A 19,536-nucleotide genomic window follows, 5' to 3' on the forward strand; every position below is an offset into this window, starting at 1 on the left:
GCGGCCCTGCCGCCGTTCCCGCCTCCTTGTTCCCGCCTCCCTGTCCCCGCCTCCGGGCACGCGCCCCGCCCCGCCGGCCGTGGGTCTGGCGGACAGCGCGCCGCGCCTGCGCCCTGCGCCGCGCGTGGCCGTGCGTAAGGCTGCGGGGGGACGCGCGCTCCGCAGAGCCGGCGGCGCTCAGCCCCACCCCCCCCCGCCTCATGGCGAAGCGGCGCGCGGAGCCGTTAGTATATCACGTGCCCGTCAAGCGGCTCCTGCGCGAGCCGTCGCCGCCTTCCGTCTCCGCGCCCGAGCGGCGGCCCCGGGGCGAAGCGGCGGGCGCCGGCCCGGCCGCCCCGAAGCGGAAGCTGGAGGAGGCCGAGGCGCCGCCGAGCAAGCGGCCCGGGCTGCGGGGGAGCAGCTCCCGCGGCGAGCCGGGGGACGCGGGCGGCAGGCGGCGACGGCGCGGCGGGCCCGCGCCGCCCCAGGACGAGCGGTCGGCGGAGGGACGCGCCGGCGGCCGGGTCAAGGAGCGGGCCGCCGCGGCTGAGGTAACGGAGCGAGGCGGCGGCGGCCCCCCGGGGAGCGCGGCGCCGGTGTGCCCGGCCGCTCGGCTGCCGGAGGAGGGGCCCTGGGCCGGGTGGGGGGCCGCGGGAGGTCACCGGGGCCCGGCGGGGCAGCAGAACGTGCGGGCGGGGCCCCCCGCGTTCAGCCGGGCACGGCGCCGCGACCCTCAGCCCGCTCTGCGCCTCCCGCTGTCCGTCGCTCCTGCGTCTTTTAAAGCTTTCTTTTCTTTTTTCTTCTCCCGAACCAAAAGAAGCAGCGCTTCCAGCTTCACCCCACACACTCCGAAAAAACGGTAGGAAACGGCCTCTCAGGAGTTCGCCTTAACTCAGTTTCTCTTTAGCCATGTCCCCATCGGAAGGCGTGGTTGGAAGTTTGGAGGGTTTATTTTGATGGAGTCTCTTTCGTTTGAGGCTGCAGTTAGGCTTACTGCCGTGTCTGACAACTGTCTTAACTTTTTGTTCGGGATGACCAGGTTCTGGCGATGCCAGAGTTCTAAAACGTTAAACGTTTTAACCAAAACGTTTAGTGAATGTGGTGGTCAGGGAAGGAAAAGGGATCAGCAGTTTAAGTGCACAGCCGATTCCTGATGTTCCTTTCCTGGTTAACTTTGAGTTAAGTTACATTCTTGTACATTCTTGGCCTTGATCGAATTTTACACGACAGGCCAGGAAAAACGCAGTACTGAGGAAGTTTTCGTTTTGCAAAAATAAAATGCTAGGTCAAATTTTGTGCCTGTGTAGTAGTGTGATGTATGTAAACCCACCTTCCCTCCTGCGTGGACCTTTTAACTAAGACCAAGGCCAGAGTATTTGATCCTGTGATAGAGAAGTGGCAGAAAGTCTTAACAGGTCAGATGGATTTTCAACTCCAGTTTTAAACTCTGCTTCTCATAAGTTGGGGCCTTTGATAGTATAACACCTATCTATGATCTCTAAAGGTAATTGTGGCTTTTCTTTCTCAGGCTTCTGCTTTCCTTGTTTGATTGGTCGGTGAGTTGGTTGGTTTGGTGATGGATGATAGAGTTAAGGCACAAAGGAATTGAGGAAAACATTCAATGCCCTATGGGAATTATATGTCCTTTTTAGACTCTTGACTTTTAAACACGTCTCTTTCCATTTTTGAAGAGAGAACAAGTGTCTTCTGAAGCAAAAAAATTAAGCAAATTGAACAAACATCTCCAGAACAGTGTTAGAACATCACAGATATGATGCAGAATTCTTCACTTGTTTGGCATAATTTTGTAAGCTTTAGCAGTGGTAGGAAGGCAGTAAGCCCCCAGGTTTTCCACACAGCAAAGCATGGTTTTCTCTTTAAAATACTTTTGTAGGACTGTATTTTTAACAAGTTATTTACTTAAGTACAGTTTTATATAAAAAATGGTTTTGCTTTAAAATAAAGCTTGGTTAACGTCAGACAAGAGGTGTTTCTTCCATCCTCTGTGTGTCCTACCTTTATGTTTTAAATCTTTCACAGATATATCTGATTATTATTTTTGCACCTTTCTGAAAATAACAGCTGTAGGTTGGGATTCTTTGCTTTTTTGTGGCTTGTGTAGTTCCATTACAGTAATAAGCATGACCTTGATACTGTTAATTTCACATGGGTTTTGTTAAAGTTAAAAGCAATTCTTATTATATTACAGTTGGCCAGAGAAGAAATACTGCATGCACACCTTTGCAGCTAAAGTTGGAAAATTAACTCCTTAAAAATTGAACAACTTCATCCATAGAAACTGAGCTTTGTATCCCGAGCTTGCTGCATGTTACCTGCCTTACTAGAAAATCTTCTCAAAACCTATGCTGAAAGATACTTGGGTGAATGTGAATATTTTATATTCTATTTTGCATTTTATGTATGAATGTTTGCTGCTTGTGGTTTTTGTGCTCCTTGGGCTTGTTCATTTTCACACTGAATTTTTCTGGGAGGCACCAATAAACTGAAGTACTGCTGCGCTGGAAACTTGAATGCTCTTGAAATTAATCCTGTGTGTAGTCTGAGCTCAGAATTAAGAGTATGCATATTTTTGTGGTTATAAAGTTAAAGAGAATGATCTTAGAAGCAAGGATGCTCTCATTCACTGTCTGGGTATGAAGCATCTAGCACAGTGGGGTTCTGACTTTCAAGTACTTAGCTCTCTCAGTGTGAGCAGTAACTTATTAAAATTAAATAATTATTTATTAAATTATAAAAATTTAAAAAGAGGAGTTTGAATTAAACATGGGGAGAATTTTTAAGGGTGGCTGACAAGTTTCTGAAACTCCATTGCTGGGCACGTGTTTCAAAGAACTTGTTAGCCACCTGCCCTGCACAGTTCTGTGTGAGCGATGCTGCCCCCGTTGCAGTACAAACTGGAAAAACTTCCCTTTCTCTTTGGCACTTCACTGTTTGTTGTTAATGCTGTGCAGTACAAAAATTTCAGTTTACAAGTGTATTTACGCAAATAATGTGGAACTACTTATTGTTTGGCTTTCTTCCAGTTTCCATATAATACGTCCTTCTGTTCCTGTTGCACTGTATCATGTAATTGGTTTTGGTTTACATTCCCATTAACGGGAACTTTGATTCTTTAATTTTTCCTGAAGACAATCTTTTCCTAGTGGGCAAATTCATGTTAGTAGTACTGCATAGGCATACAGCCATCTTCCTGCTATGAAATGTCTATACCTTTCATGCCTCTTAATTATGATGTCTTGAATTATGCAGGGGGATTGTAGTAAAAACAGGTTACCTAGTACAAGAAATTGTAGTTCACAAGAGGTTTGTGTGGTAAAAAATAGAAATATGTAGTCTTTTAAATGAAAGGATGGTGAATTTACATATATCTCTCTTTTGGGGAATGGGGTGAAGCATCATTCATCCAGTATCTGAGAGGGTTTAGGGATGATACTTACTGCCATTTTTTTAATATTACATTTTTTTATTCTGTTGCAGAGCCAGCAGACAAAACATGAGCTTTTTCAAGAGCCATACCAAAACAGACATACCAGTTTATATCTTAAAAATACTTCTGTTCAGCACCTGTTACAGCTGAGAAGTTAAAGTAAAATACTAAAGACTCTGATTGTATGTTAGGAAAAATACAAACCGTTATTATGTGGAAATGCATTATTTTAGGTTTGTGGCAGCATCCAGAGCTTTTACCTACCAGAAGGAACAGATTGGCTACTGTTTATAACCACAAAATCTGTGCACGTTCCTATGGTCATAATACACATAAGAAGAGGAACTCTCAAGTCACTCCTTAGGTCTTGAGCGTGCACTTTCTTCTGGTAGGTAAAAACTCTGGATGCTGCCACAAACCACGACATGTGGTTACAAACAGTGTGTTTTCTAACAGCAATTTAAAAAAAAAAGTGGTGCCATATTAACATAGTAAATAAGAACACATTCTTTCAAGGTTTTTCTGGTACTTCTTACCAGTTCTTAAAGTTTCTTCCCCCTGCCCCTAGAAGAGATCTTGATTTTTCTCATGGATACTTGAATACAAAATGTAGGTACAGAAAAGAAAAAGTGGAATGTGGTAGAAACACTACCCAGTGCTTTACTTTTCCTGAATACTAGCTTCTAAATGTGCATGAAATTTGTATACCATTGTGAGAAGAAAAAGCAGTGAACAATTTTTGTATGCGGAGTCTGATAATTCCATAAGTTATATGGTATTGTTCTGTGCAAGGATTGCAAGTTGAAGAAATTGGTGGAGTTACGGAAGTATTTCCCAGGTGTTGCACAGTAGTTCTTTACAAGAATATTTGAAAAGACAGAAGTAAATTGTGATTTGCTTGAGTTTTTTTATGGTAGTTTCCTTAGAAATAGCTTACATTTTTTCTGTATAAAATTGTAAGAACTGTTAATACGGAACAGCTGAATAACTCCTTGTTTCAGTTTCGGTTATGAAAGTTTCTTTTTATTATTTTGTACTGCTGTGATACACATTAATGTTTTGTTGCCTTTTTGTTTGTCTCTTTTCAAAGCAAGAAGACGACTTCTGTCAGTATAACTCATTCCTATACTGGAGATCACCATTGCCTGCTATTGATTTGTCTGATATTCAGAGCCGAGATGGAGAGACTCCACCAGAAGCTAAAACCCTTTCAAGGACTGATACTATGGAGACTGAAATGGAGACCTGATCAGTTGTTTCATAGTTGTGTATCCACTTGAAGGAAACTTGCTTCTATTTGGACTCAGGTTTTTCTACTTGGGAGAAAAATAAGCATGCTTCTGCCATCTTGAAGAAACAGTGTTACATCAGTCTGCAAAAGCAAGTCTGAGTTCATCACTGTTGGGTACTTAATAGTAAGCTGTCTGGAAGTGTACAATGTTGAGGAGGCTGTGCTGTCTATCAAGAATGCTTGAAAACATGAAAACATGCTAAAAGAAGACTACAGAAAATTAGAACTTTGGGATGCAATTATACGAAACAGGTGGATATGTTAAATGTTAAAAATAAATGGAAAATAATTTTGTCTGTCCTGAACGAAAAGATGTGACTGTGGTATCTGGAAGTAAAATACTTAACCATGTGAATTTGTCACAAAGCATACAAACTGTAATGATTTAAATGTGAATTTTTCTACATAATACTAAACCAAATAGACCCAGGAGCCTACCAAAACCAGACAAAGCATTCCCTTTTCTATGCAAACAGAAGACAAGCGTGACGGGGAGAGGGAAGGAAAAGGGGATCTTTTCTTCTATAAGCTGCTGCTGTTGTGAAAGTTTTTCACATTCTTGTTGAGAAAAAGCTTTTTCGCCTTTTTCATCTTCTCCTTTTCACATTACACAAAGCAGTGGGCAGCCAGCTTTTAGGTTTTTGGTCCATTCTTAAGTTAATGCTATACTTATTTGCAATGTGAGCTCCGAACCAGTGAGCAGCATTGAAATGGGAGGTGTGTGCAGATGTGTCAACAAAACTCAATGCAATATAAAATTACCACATAATGCTTTTTCAAACTTACCTGACTGAGGTGTAGTTTTTGCAGACTGTGGTTCTTGCAAAAAGATTGTATAGAAGTTCATTGAGTTAGTGTTTTTTGCTGTTAAATATGAACTTAATGCTTGTCTTCTGTAATTGATTTACAACTGTAAGTACAATTAGAAATACTTGTCTTTAACAGTAGACTGAAGTTGTATGGGCAGACTGTCAGACTTTGCAGATGTGATCTGTCTTTAAGGATAGCAAACGCTTTTTGCTGGAATCACTGAAGACGGCAGCTTGAGAATATTTTTTTTTTTTCAATAATATATTTGCTAAAGGACAATAAAGTGTTGCCTGTGTGTATTTTGTATTTTAAAACTTTCAGACTATTATTTGTGTTAGTTCCTGACTTTATTTCATAAGATTGTTGCTTTCATAACTTCTGTTATTTTATTAGGTCTTTTTGCTTAAAATAGTCAGCTTGTCAGCTGCCTTAGTAAACATTCAGAATTTTTTTTTTCAGTATTTGTGCTATAAGGTATCTGTATTTGTTCATTGCCTATTCATTTAGATTGTTAGAGTCTCTTACTACTCACCGAAGTAAGGTGGCTGAGTGACTCAAGCATTTCATGGTGGTTGTTTGGATATGCTTCTACCTGCTGTCAGATCATATTTAAAATTTTATTTTTTGCACACATTTTTAGTTATATTTTTTTAAGTCCAAATCCATCAGCTTGTCTTAGGAGGTGCTTTAAAAATGTTTTTAAAAACAAACTTCTTTTTCTGGCAAGAATGCAAGTGCTGTTTCATGTTTACTATAACCAAAATAAATTTGTGAGGAAATAGGTTTATTCATTTGTTGAAGGGGTTGTTTTGGTTTTGTGTTGTGTTTTTTTTTTTACCCTAGGTAATATACACATTCATATATTTGTGGGTTTGGTAATATTTCACACCATCCAGTATTTTCAGGATCTAGTAGTTAGATAGTTATCTTTGCAGACATACTTTAGTCCCTTAAAATCTGCTTGGAGCTTCATACACACAGTAGGTATGTCCTAGCAATAGACTGTATTTTGGCATTAAAATCTGTCTCTCCTATCTACTGTATTCACAGAACAGATGAGATTTTATTATTGTCTTTAAAATATGTATATTCTTAAGCTATTCCATAACAAAATGAATAAGCCCTTTAAAGCAAATGAAGCTTGCACTGTGTTGTACGCCATATGGTTATTTGTAATTATGCTGGAGGCAAGCAATTTCCTCTTAGCTTGTTCCAGTCATGGGCTCAGGGTTATGGGCTGGAATGTTAGAGCTACTTCAGAGCATTTGCTGAGCTGATTAATTTTTTCCATTCATCTGTTTGCAAATAGAGGCAAATTTAAAAGCCTTGGAAAACTTTTGAAATGAGTCTGAGAGTTTGGGTTATAGAAAAGCAGGGCAAGGTAAGGTGCCTGATGATAGGTGAAATAAACTTTGCATAAAAGGTGTGACCAAGATGTGTCATTGCTCAGTGTCTCATGTCTCCAAATATCATGTGTCACTGTGGGCTATCAAAACACTGGTCTTGACTTCCAGCTCCATTTTTCTGGAGAGCTCTTGTTCAAGGGCTGTACGTAAACTAAGTAAGCTTAAGATGTTTTAATTTGCCTGTGCATTAGTATCCACTGAGAAAAAAAATGTTCTTTTGAAATGTTGGCATAAATTCTAAGGTAATGCAGGAGCCACATAATGCCTACCAACTGACAATCTTCATTTATCTTATGTTCTTAATCTTCCAGAAAAAAAATTGCTTCTATTCTCTCTAGATAATTGGGAATTTGCTTTTCTCTAAAATTTTCCTTCTAAAGAGCTCCTTCACAAGAGTAAGAAAATGTACAGTGTAACCACAGAGATCATCTAGCTGTTACCCAGGTTGGTAAGAGTAGTTGCATCTAGAAGTAGCACAGTAAGGGTATGGGCATACTAATGAGAGGTTAAATGAGTTAAACATTTCAGGGCAGATGCAAACAGCAAAGCGTTAATTAGCAGCATGTCTGCCTTTGTAAATTTTCTGTCTCATTTTAAACTTAAGGCCTGTTTTATGTGGTCTTGATTTGTGTTTATTGAAGGCCTGCCATATATTTATGGTTCCCAAGATAGATAAGCCTCCAGGAGAAGATTAAGGCTTAGTCCAAATCAGGAAAGAGCAAGTGCTGTGAAAAGCAGACTGCATTGGTGACCATTATCTTGGCTGACTAGACTGTGGTAGAAAGAAAGAAAAAAAGAAAATGGAGAATGGAAGATAGGTGATGATGAAGAGGTGACAGCAAGTGAGTGCAGGCAAGTGTCAGGCCAGCGGAGCAATGACATCAAGTAGTATTTTCAGCATTGGCTCAATCTTCAGCACAGCAACGTTTGCAGTAATTTTAATGTGGTGATCAACAGTAAATTAGTAGGTTTGTCACTGTTTTTGCAATTGCTGTTCGATGTTTTTTCTGGTTGGCAAGGCCAAGAATTTAATGGTCATTAAAAAAATACATGCTTATGTATATGGGTAGATGGAAAATGTGTAAGATCCTTCGTGTAGAGAATAAGTGAATGTGTGTTTCCAGGTGGCACCAAAGATAGTTACTGTCTAGCATTTGGCAGCTAGTTCTGGTTATGGCAGATGCGTTGTTGGGAGTTCACATGTATTTTTCTGAAAGCATCTGATGACACCTGCAGTAAGAGATGTTGGACTGCACTCACTCATTGTTTGGTATAGCAAAGCCTATGTTCAAAGAAACATTTCAAAATAGCTAGCATGCTTGGGCTGGCTTAATTATTTCCATGCCTACAGTTATAACCTTGACTCTCTAGGTGGCAATACACATACACGGTAAACTGCAGTGAATCTGGAAAATGTTTTGGGTATGCTTTTATTCTGAACTGCTACTGAAAATTCGAGCAGTGACATCATGAATGTTAATCATTTCCTTACGGTGATACATAAAGGCAGATCAAACCACAAGTTCCTGATTCTAAGGTGACAGAAGGTCTTCAGCATAACTGGAGTAAAAACATTTTGTCAAGAAGTGTTGGGTAATCTCTTGTTTTTCTTTCCACCCCTTCTTCCCCCCAACCCCCAGAAAGCTATCAGTTTAACACATGGTAGTTTGTTGTCACTACTTCTTAGCACTGTTTCCATTGGAGCTAGAAAGCAAGCTTTATCTGATGGTGTGTTGGATGGAAACCTGGATCGGTGGCTGAAGGCTACTTGAAATGTACTCATTAAATACGAGGAAGAAAAAGGTAAGTACTGATGCATAAGAAACTAACTATGAAGTAGTGTTTGACTGTTGATGTAACAGTGTAGTTTAAATGTATGTGGCAATTTCAAATGAGGTTTTTAAAGTAGCCTTACTGAGAGGTTGTTTATTTAAAATTCCTGTTTCAAACTTTGTATTAGAGAATATTAGGTTGGTTCAGCAAACAATATATTTTAATTACTGATATTTCATTTGTAAGTAAATTCATTAATAAGTATGGTTTAAATTTTCTTGGTCAAAAAACCAGCAGTCATGACTTCTTAGTGACTTCTGAGGACTTAAAAATAGTTGTTTCTTCTCTTAAAGCCATAAACATCATAACTTTTTCACTACTGAAGGAAAAGATATTTTCTTGTTACTGATATGTTACCATTCCCAGTGGAAAAAATTTTGAAGGGAGGATGGAGACAAATTCAATTTTTGTTTGTAATTTTATTTTGCCTTTTAAGAATGCAGTGGATGGTAGTTTTCCTGGGTTTGTTTTGTTTTCTTTTGTAATACTGATGTTTTGAAAGAAGGGATATGGACTGGCTAAACATTACATTTTTTTCCCACTTTTCTTATATGAATACCCGGGGTTCATGTTTAGATTGGAATATGATGAAATAAGTGGCTTACAAAGTACAAGATTGAGAGAAGTAAACAAAAATAGAATTGTAACCAGAGGAAAATTTTTTTTTCTATGCAGAGCTATGAATGGAAATGCGCCACATCTATTCACTGTTTTCTTGCAGAGGTGGATTTTGTAATGTCCTTAGTTTGAGCAGTGCACAGTGCTCTTCTGATTAAATTTGAACACACAATAATTAATTCTATTAGATCTACCCTGTGTCAAGTGTCCTCTCTGAAGCCTTGTGCTGTATAGTAGACATTTCCTTTTGATGCTTCAACTTGTAGAATATGAACTTTGCTTTCAGTTGATTTTCCTGGCATTTAAAAAAACCTAATTTTGCTTCTGATTGCATCAAAAGCAATTATTATCTAAGAACCTCTTTGGCATAAAGCAAGCTACCAGAATCTGATGATTTCATGATTGTCAGTTGTAAACTGCAATGTTTTTTTATCACATAAACACAAAATGTTGCATCTGTGTATCCCGTAATAGTTTTTCTATCTTTACCTTCTAGGAATTGGAGAAACCTGTGAATGAACAGAGGAAAATCTGCTTCAGACAAAGCTCTGTATTTCCAAATGTGTAATGTGCAAATACAGAGACACTAAAGACAGCTTTTCACTGTTTAAATTGAACCTATAAAAATTATTCTAAAGTATGATTTCAAAATACTGTATGATATGAGAGGGAAAAGTATGGCTAACAATGTTCATATTTTGGCCATTAATCGTAATACCAAACCTGGAGCGTAAATGCCAAAATGTCTTGATTTGTATGACATAGCAAGGCTTCTGGGACATGGTTTTGATGTCAAGTATGTTGGGTTATTTTTGTCTTGGAGTCCATACACACAATGCATGTATGCCCAAAGCACTTTAAGGATACAGCTTGGTCAGTGGAGTTGCCTTGAATCATACAGATAGGTACTGAGCATGCCAACTTGTTTATATGCTGCCAGATAGCATAAAAGGTATGCTCATTGTCTCTCTCATGATTTTGAGCCATGAGACACATTCTGGTACGTGCATTTAAATGCATTCCTTTCTCCCCTGTTTATGTTATGTAGCTTGTCTGTGAATGGCCTGGATTTGTCAGTTCTAACTACTCCAGTCTCAAAACATTTTGGGATTTCTGTTTTATCTTTGGATAGTCTTGAATTATTGTGAGGCCAGCATTACAAATTTATAAAGACCAGTCATTTCAATATAAGTTCAGCAGACAAAATACTCAAATTTTTTATACCACATTGTATGGCAATTACCAGTGTCTATCATAGACTTAAAACAGTGATAAAAATGCATTATTGGATTTTCTTTTTCAGTAAGGAAAATTTTAAAAATACAGTTTTGATGGTCTCTGTATTTCAGTGGTACTATTTACTACAGGTTACAATAGTGGAGTCTTGTGGATAACTGGCTAGCTGAAAAAGTTTACATAAACATAATCTAGCTGGCTGGACAAAAATGCACATCGCTCTCAGCTTACCTGAAGTAAAGCAAAATACACTGTCCTTGGCTGTCGTTGTTACACAGTAACAGGAAGATTTTGGTGGGAAAAGAATGTTGCAGGTGGGAACAGGTAACTACAGAAGAGAAACTAGGGGCGGGCTTGGTATTTAGGCAACTAACCAATAATGAGCTTAACTTTTGTAATATGTATGAGCTAATTATAACAAGGCATAAAAGGTGACTGTAAGGCACAATAAACGAAGTCTGCTGGTCACTCATATTGAGTGACTGTGTCTTCCCTCCGTCGCGACAGAGTCTGATCTTTTGAGATATAGTATTCTGACTTACAGTTCTTGGTGCAGTGTACTCGTGCCATAGAAGATTTGTGCTTTCAGGACAGCTTACAGTAGTGAGCAGTAACTCTGTTAGTGTTTACAAGAACAGGTCCTTGGTTTTTTTATCTTAAGTCTCAAGTAGTCAAGGAAACAACAGGATTTTTAATGTGTTTTCTTAAAAAAAAAGAAGAAGGTCTGTCTGATCACATGTGTTAAAAAAAATAATCAGTCACACCACTTTAAACCAAGGATGCAACCGAACACTTCCTCAGCTAGGTTGGTCAGTTTTTCGTCAAAGAAAAAATATGTAAGGTCTTTTCCTATGAAGTAAGTACTTAAGAAAATTATTTCAGTTGCAGATACTAATTTCTGTGATGTTAAAAACTATTTTAAAATAATTTAAAAGCACAAGATAGCAATCAGCAAGCACATTGGTATAAAAATTACGTAAAGGCTAAGATGCTGGGTTGTAGCAGAAGGCTGTTGTTTTAGAAAGAGGTGATTGGCGCAGAGAAGAAATCCCAAATAAACTTTTTAATTTGCTGAATAGATGTAAGAAATTTACTTTGCTTTTTTCTTAGAAATCTAAGTATCTAAAGGTGAAACTTAAGTAGCCAGCAACAAACAGCCAAGTTAATCAGTTCAAAGGTTCGTGACATGGCCTATTTCTATCACGTAGTTTGTGATAGCTCCTCAAAACACAGCCTGAAAGCAATAATGACAGTGCCCTGCCTAGCTGACAATAGCATCATTTTATCATACATCTATATAAAAATACATATAAATATATGGGACATCTGCCTGTGGTTGACTGCCTCCTGCTTACGGTGGGGAGTGGTCAAGGTGATGCCCTGCAGACCACAGGGTGAATCCATATGGTCACTTTCCTCTTGTGCCGTGGCTTTGCCATCAGGCTGTGCCTGGTGGGGAACTCTTCCCCAAACGCCACAATTCCTAGGACAGCCTGTGAAATCCAACAGCCAAACATTTTGTATTTGCCTTCAGAGCAGTCAGCCTAAAGGCACAGTGTCACATGAACATGGATGTGACTTCAGCTGCCCCTGGCCTTTGGGGTTATACTGCTCTCCATGAAACAGTCCATCTCACACTGAGTATATCTGGCGTTGCCTTGCATGTCCTGCACAGAGGTGTGCCACTCTTCAGAGCATGTGTGCTCGCTGTACTTGACTGACACCCTGCTAAGTGTCCAGGTTTTCCTTTTGTCTCCAGCAATGGTTCACTAAAAGACAAACTTCCTTCTTCCTTTGTGAAGCATGGTGCTCCCTGTACGTTCATTAGTGTTTAACCTTCGATTTTTAAGTAAATAGTTTTAGTTTTAGTTATTTAGTTCCAAATAAGGAAGTCATGTGGATAAGGGTTGTTTTTTTTCAGTCCTGAGAAGCAAGTTTTTTGTCTTCTTTTTCTAAAGCCTGAAGCATTGGCCTTGGCATGTCTTTGGCTGTGAATAGCAAAGCAAACCTCCATCCTCCCAATTCTATATTCTGTATAGTCTTTGTGGGACAGATACATTGTATCTGGTATGAAAAAAATGTGGGAAAGAACAGATTTAAAAAATTGTTTTAAAATGAGGATTTGAAAGCTCTGGGGTCACATCTGGAGAAAGTCTTGACTGAAGAATTCATGTACCTGTCATTTGACCTAGGTTAGGGAGCTGGCAAGTCAGAGTTCACATCTTCCAGGAGTACTCTGGAAGATGACACCTCGGAAAAAATTATTAACCAGCCTGAGGGATACAAGGAGTGATGGAGCAAATTGAAGAGAGGCAGTGTTCCCTGAGGCTATTCTACAAAACCCTTAAGACTTCTTACTCTTTGAAGCTGGGACTATGTTAACATTTCAGGAAAGGATCCCCAGAAACTTAGAAAACTTCTAAGGTTCAGCTATCATCTGAGTCGTCATCATAGTGAGATAAGAACAGCAACTGAAGCGGTTATCCTTCAGTCCTGCATTTTCCTGGTGTTTGCCTCCATGATTGTTACCCTACAAAAAAATATTGTGCTTCTTCATCATGGTGAAGGGTTTATTCTCAAGAAACGGAGACTACTACATCTTAAAGCTGCCAAACACACTTCTACACTGAGTCCTTTTAGGACTTCTTTGCTCATTTTCCTACTTCTATTAAGAAAACAGAGTAGCAGAGACCAGTCACACCATCTGAAATGTTGTTTCTTAGTTCTGAACTTTGGTGTCCTGCCTTAGGAAGCAGTATGCTGGTTTCCATGGGAGTATCACTACAAGCACAGGAACTAGTCATGATTGTAATAAGACTAAACTATACTGTCACATTTTGTTCTTTGGGTCTGCACTGACTTCAAAGGTATTTACAGAATGCACTTAGGGAGAACTGATGGTTGGATATTTGTGACTGTGGCCATCAAGCTGACAAAACCTACCCCACTACATTCTTGGCAACTTATGAACTCTAATAAAAACTTCCAAAAAGCCAGTTTTTCTCATACAATAAATTCTGCAGACACTCCTGTTGACTTTGAACAGTTCTTCATGCAAATACAATGTTTGAACTATCTTGGAGGCTTCTGGGCCTTGTTCAGGTATCAGTAAATACTTGTTGCAACCACTCAATGATCTGATTAAAAAATACTAGAACATGTTGCAGCCTGGCTGTGTATAATTTAATATTCAAGACTGTCCTCATTCTTGCCGTCTGTTGAAGCACATCTGTCATATGAACCAGTCGCTGATGGACATTCACATGCCTGCCTGGGTTCTGTCATCTTTTAGTCAAAAAATCAGTTTATTTGTGATGAAGTCAGTCATGTTATGCTTGGAAAAGCATTTTTTGGCAAATCAGTGTCTAATACCAGTGTGTGGTGGGCAGCAGGAGGAAAGATACACTACAGTCTGACCTGGAATAATCATTGCATATTTGCATATGGTGAAATAAGCTATAAAGCATGACTTAAGCTCACTCCAGGAGGTTGCCTCTACCTGTTGAAGAGTTGTTGTTGAAGAGTAAGTTGAAGAGGTAAACCAAGGCAGAAGATTCTGCTGTTGTCGCCCAGAATCTTCATGGTAAAACAGAATTTAAGTTTTGCATTATAAAGAAAAGTAATCTGCCACAGTGCCTTTTCCACACCATGCTAAAGCAGAAGCTGAAACAGCCATCGTCTGATGAACGTGTGCTTAGTATGTCTGCTGCCAGCCTTCAGCGCTGGACTAACTTACAAGACTTTTATTTATGTTGTAAGATAAAGGCAAATAAGCCTAGTCACAGGCTGGTTTGTTGGTGATGAAATGGGATGGGGAGAAATCTAGAAGCAGTCTTTACCAGTCTCAATCCTTGCTCCTCTCTTTGCTGCTTCATCAGTTCTTGGAGACCTGCTAGGGCACTAAGGCAAAGGTATAAGTTTGTAGATAGTCTTATGAAACTCGGTGTTTTCAGTGTGTTTGGAAATGATGAAGCAATGAAACTGGGAGTTCCCTCTAAAGCAGATCAGTGCATAAGATGTAGATTAGTTTTGGCTTTTTCATTCCAAAACCTGGACACGCCTTCAGTAGATCCTGCCTCATTAAACAGGGCTGATGGAAAAAATGTTCTACTACACTTGTTGGGTAGAAAGTGTGACCTAATAGAACATAGTGAACAGAGTGCAGATCTGGATGGTTATGTCTTTGCAGGCGCCCCATGGAAACAACAGAAGCAAAAGCATTCCTGTTTTGGTAAAAGTTTCTGTTAAGCATATTATCCTCCTTTAAGATCACTTATTAGTAGAAGACTTTTGGACTTTGAAAACAATGGAAGGTTATGCATGAATTAATGCAATCATACTGTGACATGTCTGCATTTCACTTGCTTAGGACATGAAAAGCAGGAGGTGTGACACGTTGTTCCAATAACTGAGTTGGCTGCTCTGCTGCTGAAGTGACAGCTTAGACACTGGGAATATAGGACTTCCAAAAAAAGAAGCATAAAGGATGGACAAGCAAGATAGCGCTGATCTTAAGGTAAGACTATAGAAATGGGATTGATGCTCTGCAGTAGGACTGCAGGAGAAAACATCTCATCAGTTCTGATTTCTAGAGATAACAGGATGAAGAGTATGTGATAGTTATGTGGACTTTAACTACTAAGATGTCTGTTACAGAACTTACCACAGGTGTTTTCATACCAGTGAAGTGCTGGGGAATTGGGTGTGAGAATTTCCCGCATAATTGGTTTGTATGGCTTTGCAGAGCAGATTTTTAGGTCTTAGTACTAGATTACAAATGGCGAGTCTTTTAGGGAAGACTGGGAGTTTCTCCTGTCTGAAAGGAGATGCACAATTTGGAAAGAAATGGCAGAAATTTGGATTTAAGAAAATGTTTGCAGTCAGAGGAATATGTACACCTAGTTATGTCCCAGTCAAGGCCCAGAGCATCTGCATGTGCTGGAATACATGTGTTTCAGGTTTCTTATGTGGTTCAGATTTATCTGAAGAGTGGGCCTTGTAACAGTGACTGTTATGTCCTATTAAAAGAACATTTGTATATTTCATTTATAAATATTGGTGAAACTAGTAAATTGAGCTGAAAGTTTCTATGCTGACTCAGGATTACTTGTTTGAGAAAATTTATTTGAAAATAATTTAATATCTTCAAAGGTGTAGCTATAGGAAAAGACCATGCTGTTCATCACGTGGTAAAATTCCTAGCTGTGCATTGTGCTCCTGCAAGCTGTAATGCTTCTTGAAGGTCTACTGTGTAAGAAGTGCAGTGTAAGAAGTTTAAAGACTAATAGAAGCAGTGAAAGAAGCAGAAATTTATGTTTGGTAGGGGGCTGGAAGCAGTTTTCTTTTCTTCCTTGTCTTTGAAAGAATGGTTTATATGAAACCGCTGCTAAGATTAACAGCTGTTTCAATAAGCCCTGAGGCATGCCCCATGGCTGAATGGGATTTTCGGCTCTGTTTTTGGGGTGCTGTTGAGCCTGGGCGCCTAACCTCTCAGAGGCTTTGATCCTGGACTTCTGTGCAAAGACAGCATGGTCCGAAGTCAGGTCTCTGCTGTAGGGGAGAAGGAGGGAGAGCTGGGCACCATGGAGAAAGATGAGACTTGGCTGGACAGGAAGATTAGAAATGGAGAGACCAGAAAATGGAAACAGATAGGAGGAAAAAGTGGAGGAGAAATACAGATAAAACATAGAGGGAAACTGACATTGGAGCTCACAGTCCATACAGTGGCACAACTGAAACCAACAAACTAAAAAGCAGACAAACAGCAGATGAGAGGACAGGACAGAGAAACCAAAGAACCGGAGGCTGGGATTGGTTGTAGGAAGAGGGCAAGTTTGGGTCAAAAGAAAATGGAGATTGAAAGAAAAGTGAGCTTTGAGAGACAAGCTGGAGGAAATGCAGAACATGACACTTAGATTGAGAGGGAAATGGCATATGCCTGTTGTGTTAGTCCACACTAGGTACAAACAGAATTGCTGCAGGTGCTTGTTTTGGTCTGATGACTGTGGTCCTCTGCCCATTCAAGGGCTCTGAGCCGGCAGGAGACTGGTAACTGCTGAAGGGGTGTTGATGTTCCTTGTATGAGTTTGTCAGCGTGGAAAAAGTGGTAGAAAAGGTAGTGAAGAAGAATAGGAAGATCAAGAACCTCAGTGTCCAAACGTTTGGGTTTATACCCAAAATTTGTCACTTTATGATGAAGATTTTAATTACTGGTTCTCTTGTATGCTGGCTGAGTCATTCATTGTCATGAGCTGTAATGCTGGTTTTCATCTTTTGCTTTTCAAGGATGTGTTGATTAGATGTGATTCAGGTCTTCGTAACTCAAGGCAGAATTGTTGGTTACCTCATGGACCTTCCCAGTATGTTTATCACGAGTGCTGTAACCTGACCATGCACCTATTTTCACAGCACCCTAAAAAATGACCAGGAAAATGGCTCAGGCGTTAGAGGGGGAGTTAAGGTGCAGGCAAGGTCGACCCAAAAGCCGTGTCCTGAGTTTGGCATAGTTGTGAGCCCGTTCCTCGAGGTGACGGAGAGCTCAGCGGGGGGGGGGGGGGGGGGGGGGGAAGACAGCGCGCGCGGCTGGGCCGGGCGGGGGGCGCAGCCGCGGGGGCAGCGGAGCCGAGGGATGGGCCCGGCTTTCGGGGCTTCTCGGGGGAGCAGCCGCTGTCCCACATGGGCGGGCCTCGCCTGCTGCCTTGCGGGCGCAAGCACCTTCCAACACCGAGGGAAAAAAGCCGACGGAGCAGATGACTAACCCCAGCGCCTGGGGTGAAGGACGGCGCCCTGGGAGCCGCCGCGCTCCGCGGAGGCGCCGCCCGCCGCGGGACAAGGATCGCGGGCGCCGGCGGGCATGGCGGCCTGGAGGGACGTGCTCTTCTCGCAGCTGGGCTCCGTCTGCTGCGGTGGCCGGGACTGGCGGGGGGGCGGCTGGCGGCCCCCGCCCCGCCAGCGCTGCGCGGAGGGGGCGGACCAGCGACCGCGGTCCCCCCCGCGCCGACCCCGCCGGGGCGGCCGCGAACCCTCGACCCCGCAGGTAGGGGCGGCACACACGGGGGCGGCACAGACGGGGCCGCCGCGCGGGCGGTGGCGGGGCCGGGGCTGGGGGTCTCGCCGCTCTCCGCCCTGGGCGCGCTGCGAAGTCCCCCGCGCAGGGCAGCTGCGGGGGGAGCGGGAGTCGCTAGCGCCGATCCTCCGCGTCCTCACCCGGGCCAAAGTCCCCTCGGCCGGGGAGAGCGAGGCATCTCCGTGGGGCGGGGCGAGCTGGCGGCGGCACGGCACCCGGCTGAAGCCCGGCTGCTCGCAGCGGCGGGCGTTGCGCTCCTCGCGCCGTGTGTGGCACTGGAGCACGGCGCTAAATGGCATCACACTTCACCTGAAAGTCCAGGCGACCTGGGGAGAGAGCAGGTCGGTGGGGCTGATGGCAAACAGAAAACCTCAGGCTGCAGGGGGCTGTTTCGCCAAGGATTTGATGTTCGGGTGGCGGTGCTGGTTACCCACCCCCATGTGCGTCTGCAGGTGTGGATTTCAGTGACTTTAATCACACACACCTGCTTGTATTCTAGTAGCCGTGAAAGGCTTCCAGCCAAAAATCCAGCTCACGCTGGGAGCAGGACATCGCACCGTGATGTTGTATGTGAAGTTTACAACGGTTAGATGTAGCATGTAAGGAAAATGCCTCTGGCTGTAGTAAGTTTGCACTTCCTTTTCCCATGATGCCAACTGAAGGTTTGTTTTTTTTGGTTTGTTTTTTTTTTTTTTTTTTTTAATTTCAAGATGAAACGTGTTGTTCAGATATTGGTGTTTGAAGAACAGAGCTCTGCTACCATAGATAAAATCATGGGGCTGGGTGGTAGTTCACACAGCTCATACTGTAACAACGTATTTGATGTATCCGTTTAAACACATTTCTTTTATCAGCAAGTATATTTACAGTGGGACATTCTCAGTATTTCTGTTTATTAATATAATTTTCAAAATTTCCAGTATCTGCTTGTACACTAAGAAAAAAACAAGCTAGTGTTTTAAGTTCTGAAGTTAAGCCACAAACTCCTTTTCTTGTTACCAAAACAGAGGACAGTTTCTAGAGATCAGTGCGTTTTGGACTCCCAGGGGAATTGCAGTGTTACCTGTGAGAATAAGCTCATACTGCTATCAGGCTAAAATGAGTTTAAGGAAGCATCATAATTGTTTTTTTAATGAAAATATGCTGTGAAGTTGTGAAATCTGTTTACAGACTTTTCTTTGATAAGTTTATATTATACCATTACAACCTTATTTAAAGTAGTAACAGGTTTGTATAGTTTCATTAAAAAAAATAATAAGCAGTTAATAGGGTAGATTGTGTTTGAACCTGTTTCCTTAATCATTTTGTGGCTTGATAAGGGATAAATGCTGAAGCTTTCTTGGCTGTTACAAGTTCAGGGACACAGACATTACCCAACAGTGAATGTGCTGAGGTATGTTGCCTTGGAAATAAACAGTATCAGGAAAAAACCATGGTTGTACAGAGCCATACTAGAGAAAGAGGCTTGTCTTTGAGCTCCACCTTCTTTTTCTTTTTTTTTTTTTTTTTAAAGACTCTTGTAGGGACAGGGAGCAGATAAGGTAATTGTTACCTGTTCTAAATCCTTTTTTCCCCTTTTGCAACCACCTAACTGAAAGGCAGTAAGTCATGTAGCACTTTTTTAAAAGACCAGAAAGTAGGCAAGTTTAAAATACAGCCTGTGAAGGAAAATGATGTCTTGGTAGACATCTGTCTGCCCATGCATGCATGCAATTGTGCAGTGTGCACGGTACGCCACTCCGGGCTCCAGGTAAAGTTTTCAAAAACATCTGAATTATTTATGTGCCCAGGTCCCAGTTTTCAAAAATGTTGCTGACATCTAAGAGTGTAGGTCCCTCTGGCATCAGTG

General features: G+C 41.5%; 1 protein-coding gene across 1 annotated transcript in view; it reads left to right on the forward strand.

The window, feature by feature from the left end:
* The first annotated feature begins 58 nt into the window (after positions 1–58).
* The window catches only part of TRPM6 (transient receptor potential cation channel subfamily M member 6), a 109,154-nt gene continuing 89,676 nt past the window's right edge, over positions 59–19,536 (forward strand). Inside the window, exon 1 of the mRNA XM_080373345.1 lies at positions 59–530. Coding sequence (XP_080229471.1) covers positions 201–530 — 330 coding nt within the window. The 5' untranslated portion in view covers positions 59–200. The remainder of the gene's footprint in view (positions 531–19,536) is intronic.

This window comes from Falco punctatus (assembly GCF_963210335.1).
Source record: "Falco punctatus genome assembly, chromosome: Z".
Classification (NCBI taxonomy): domain Eukaryota; kingdom Metazoa; phylum Chordata; class Aves; order Falconiformes; family Falconidae; genus Falco; species Falco punctatus.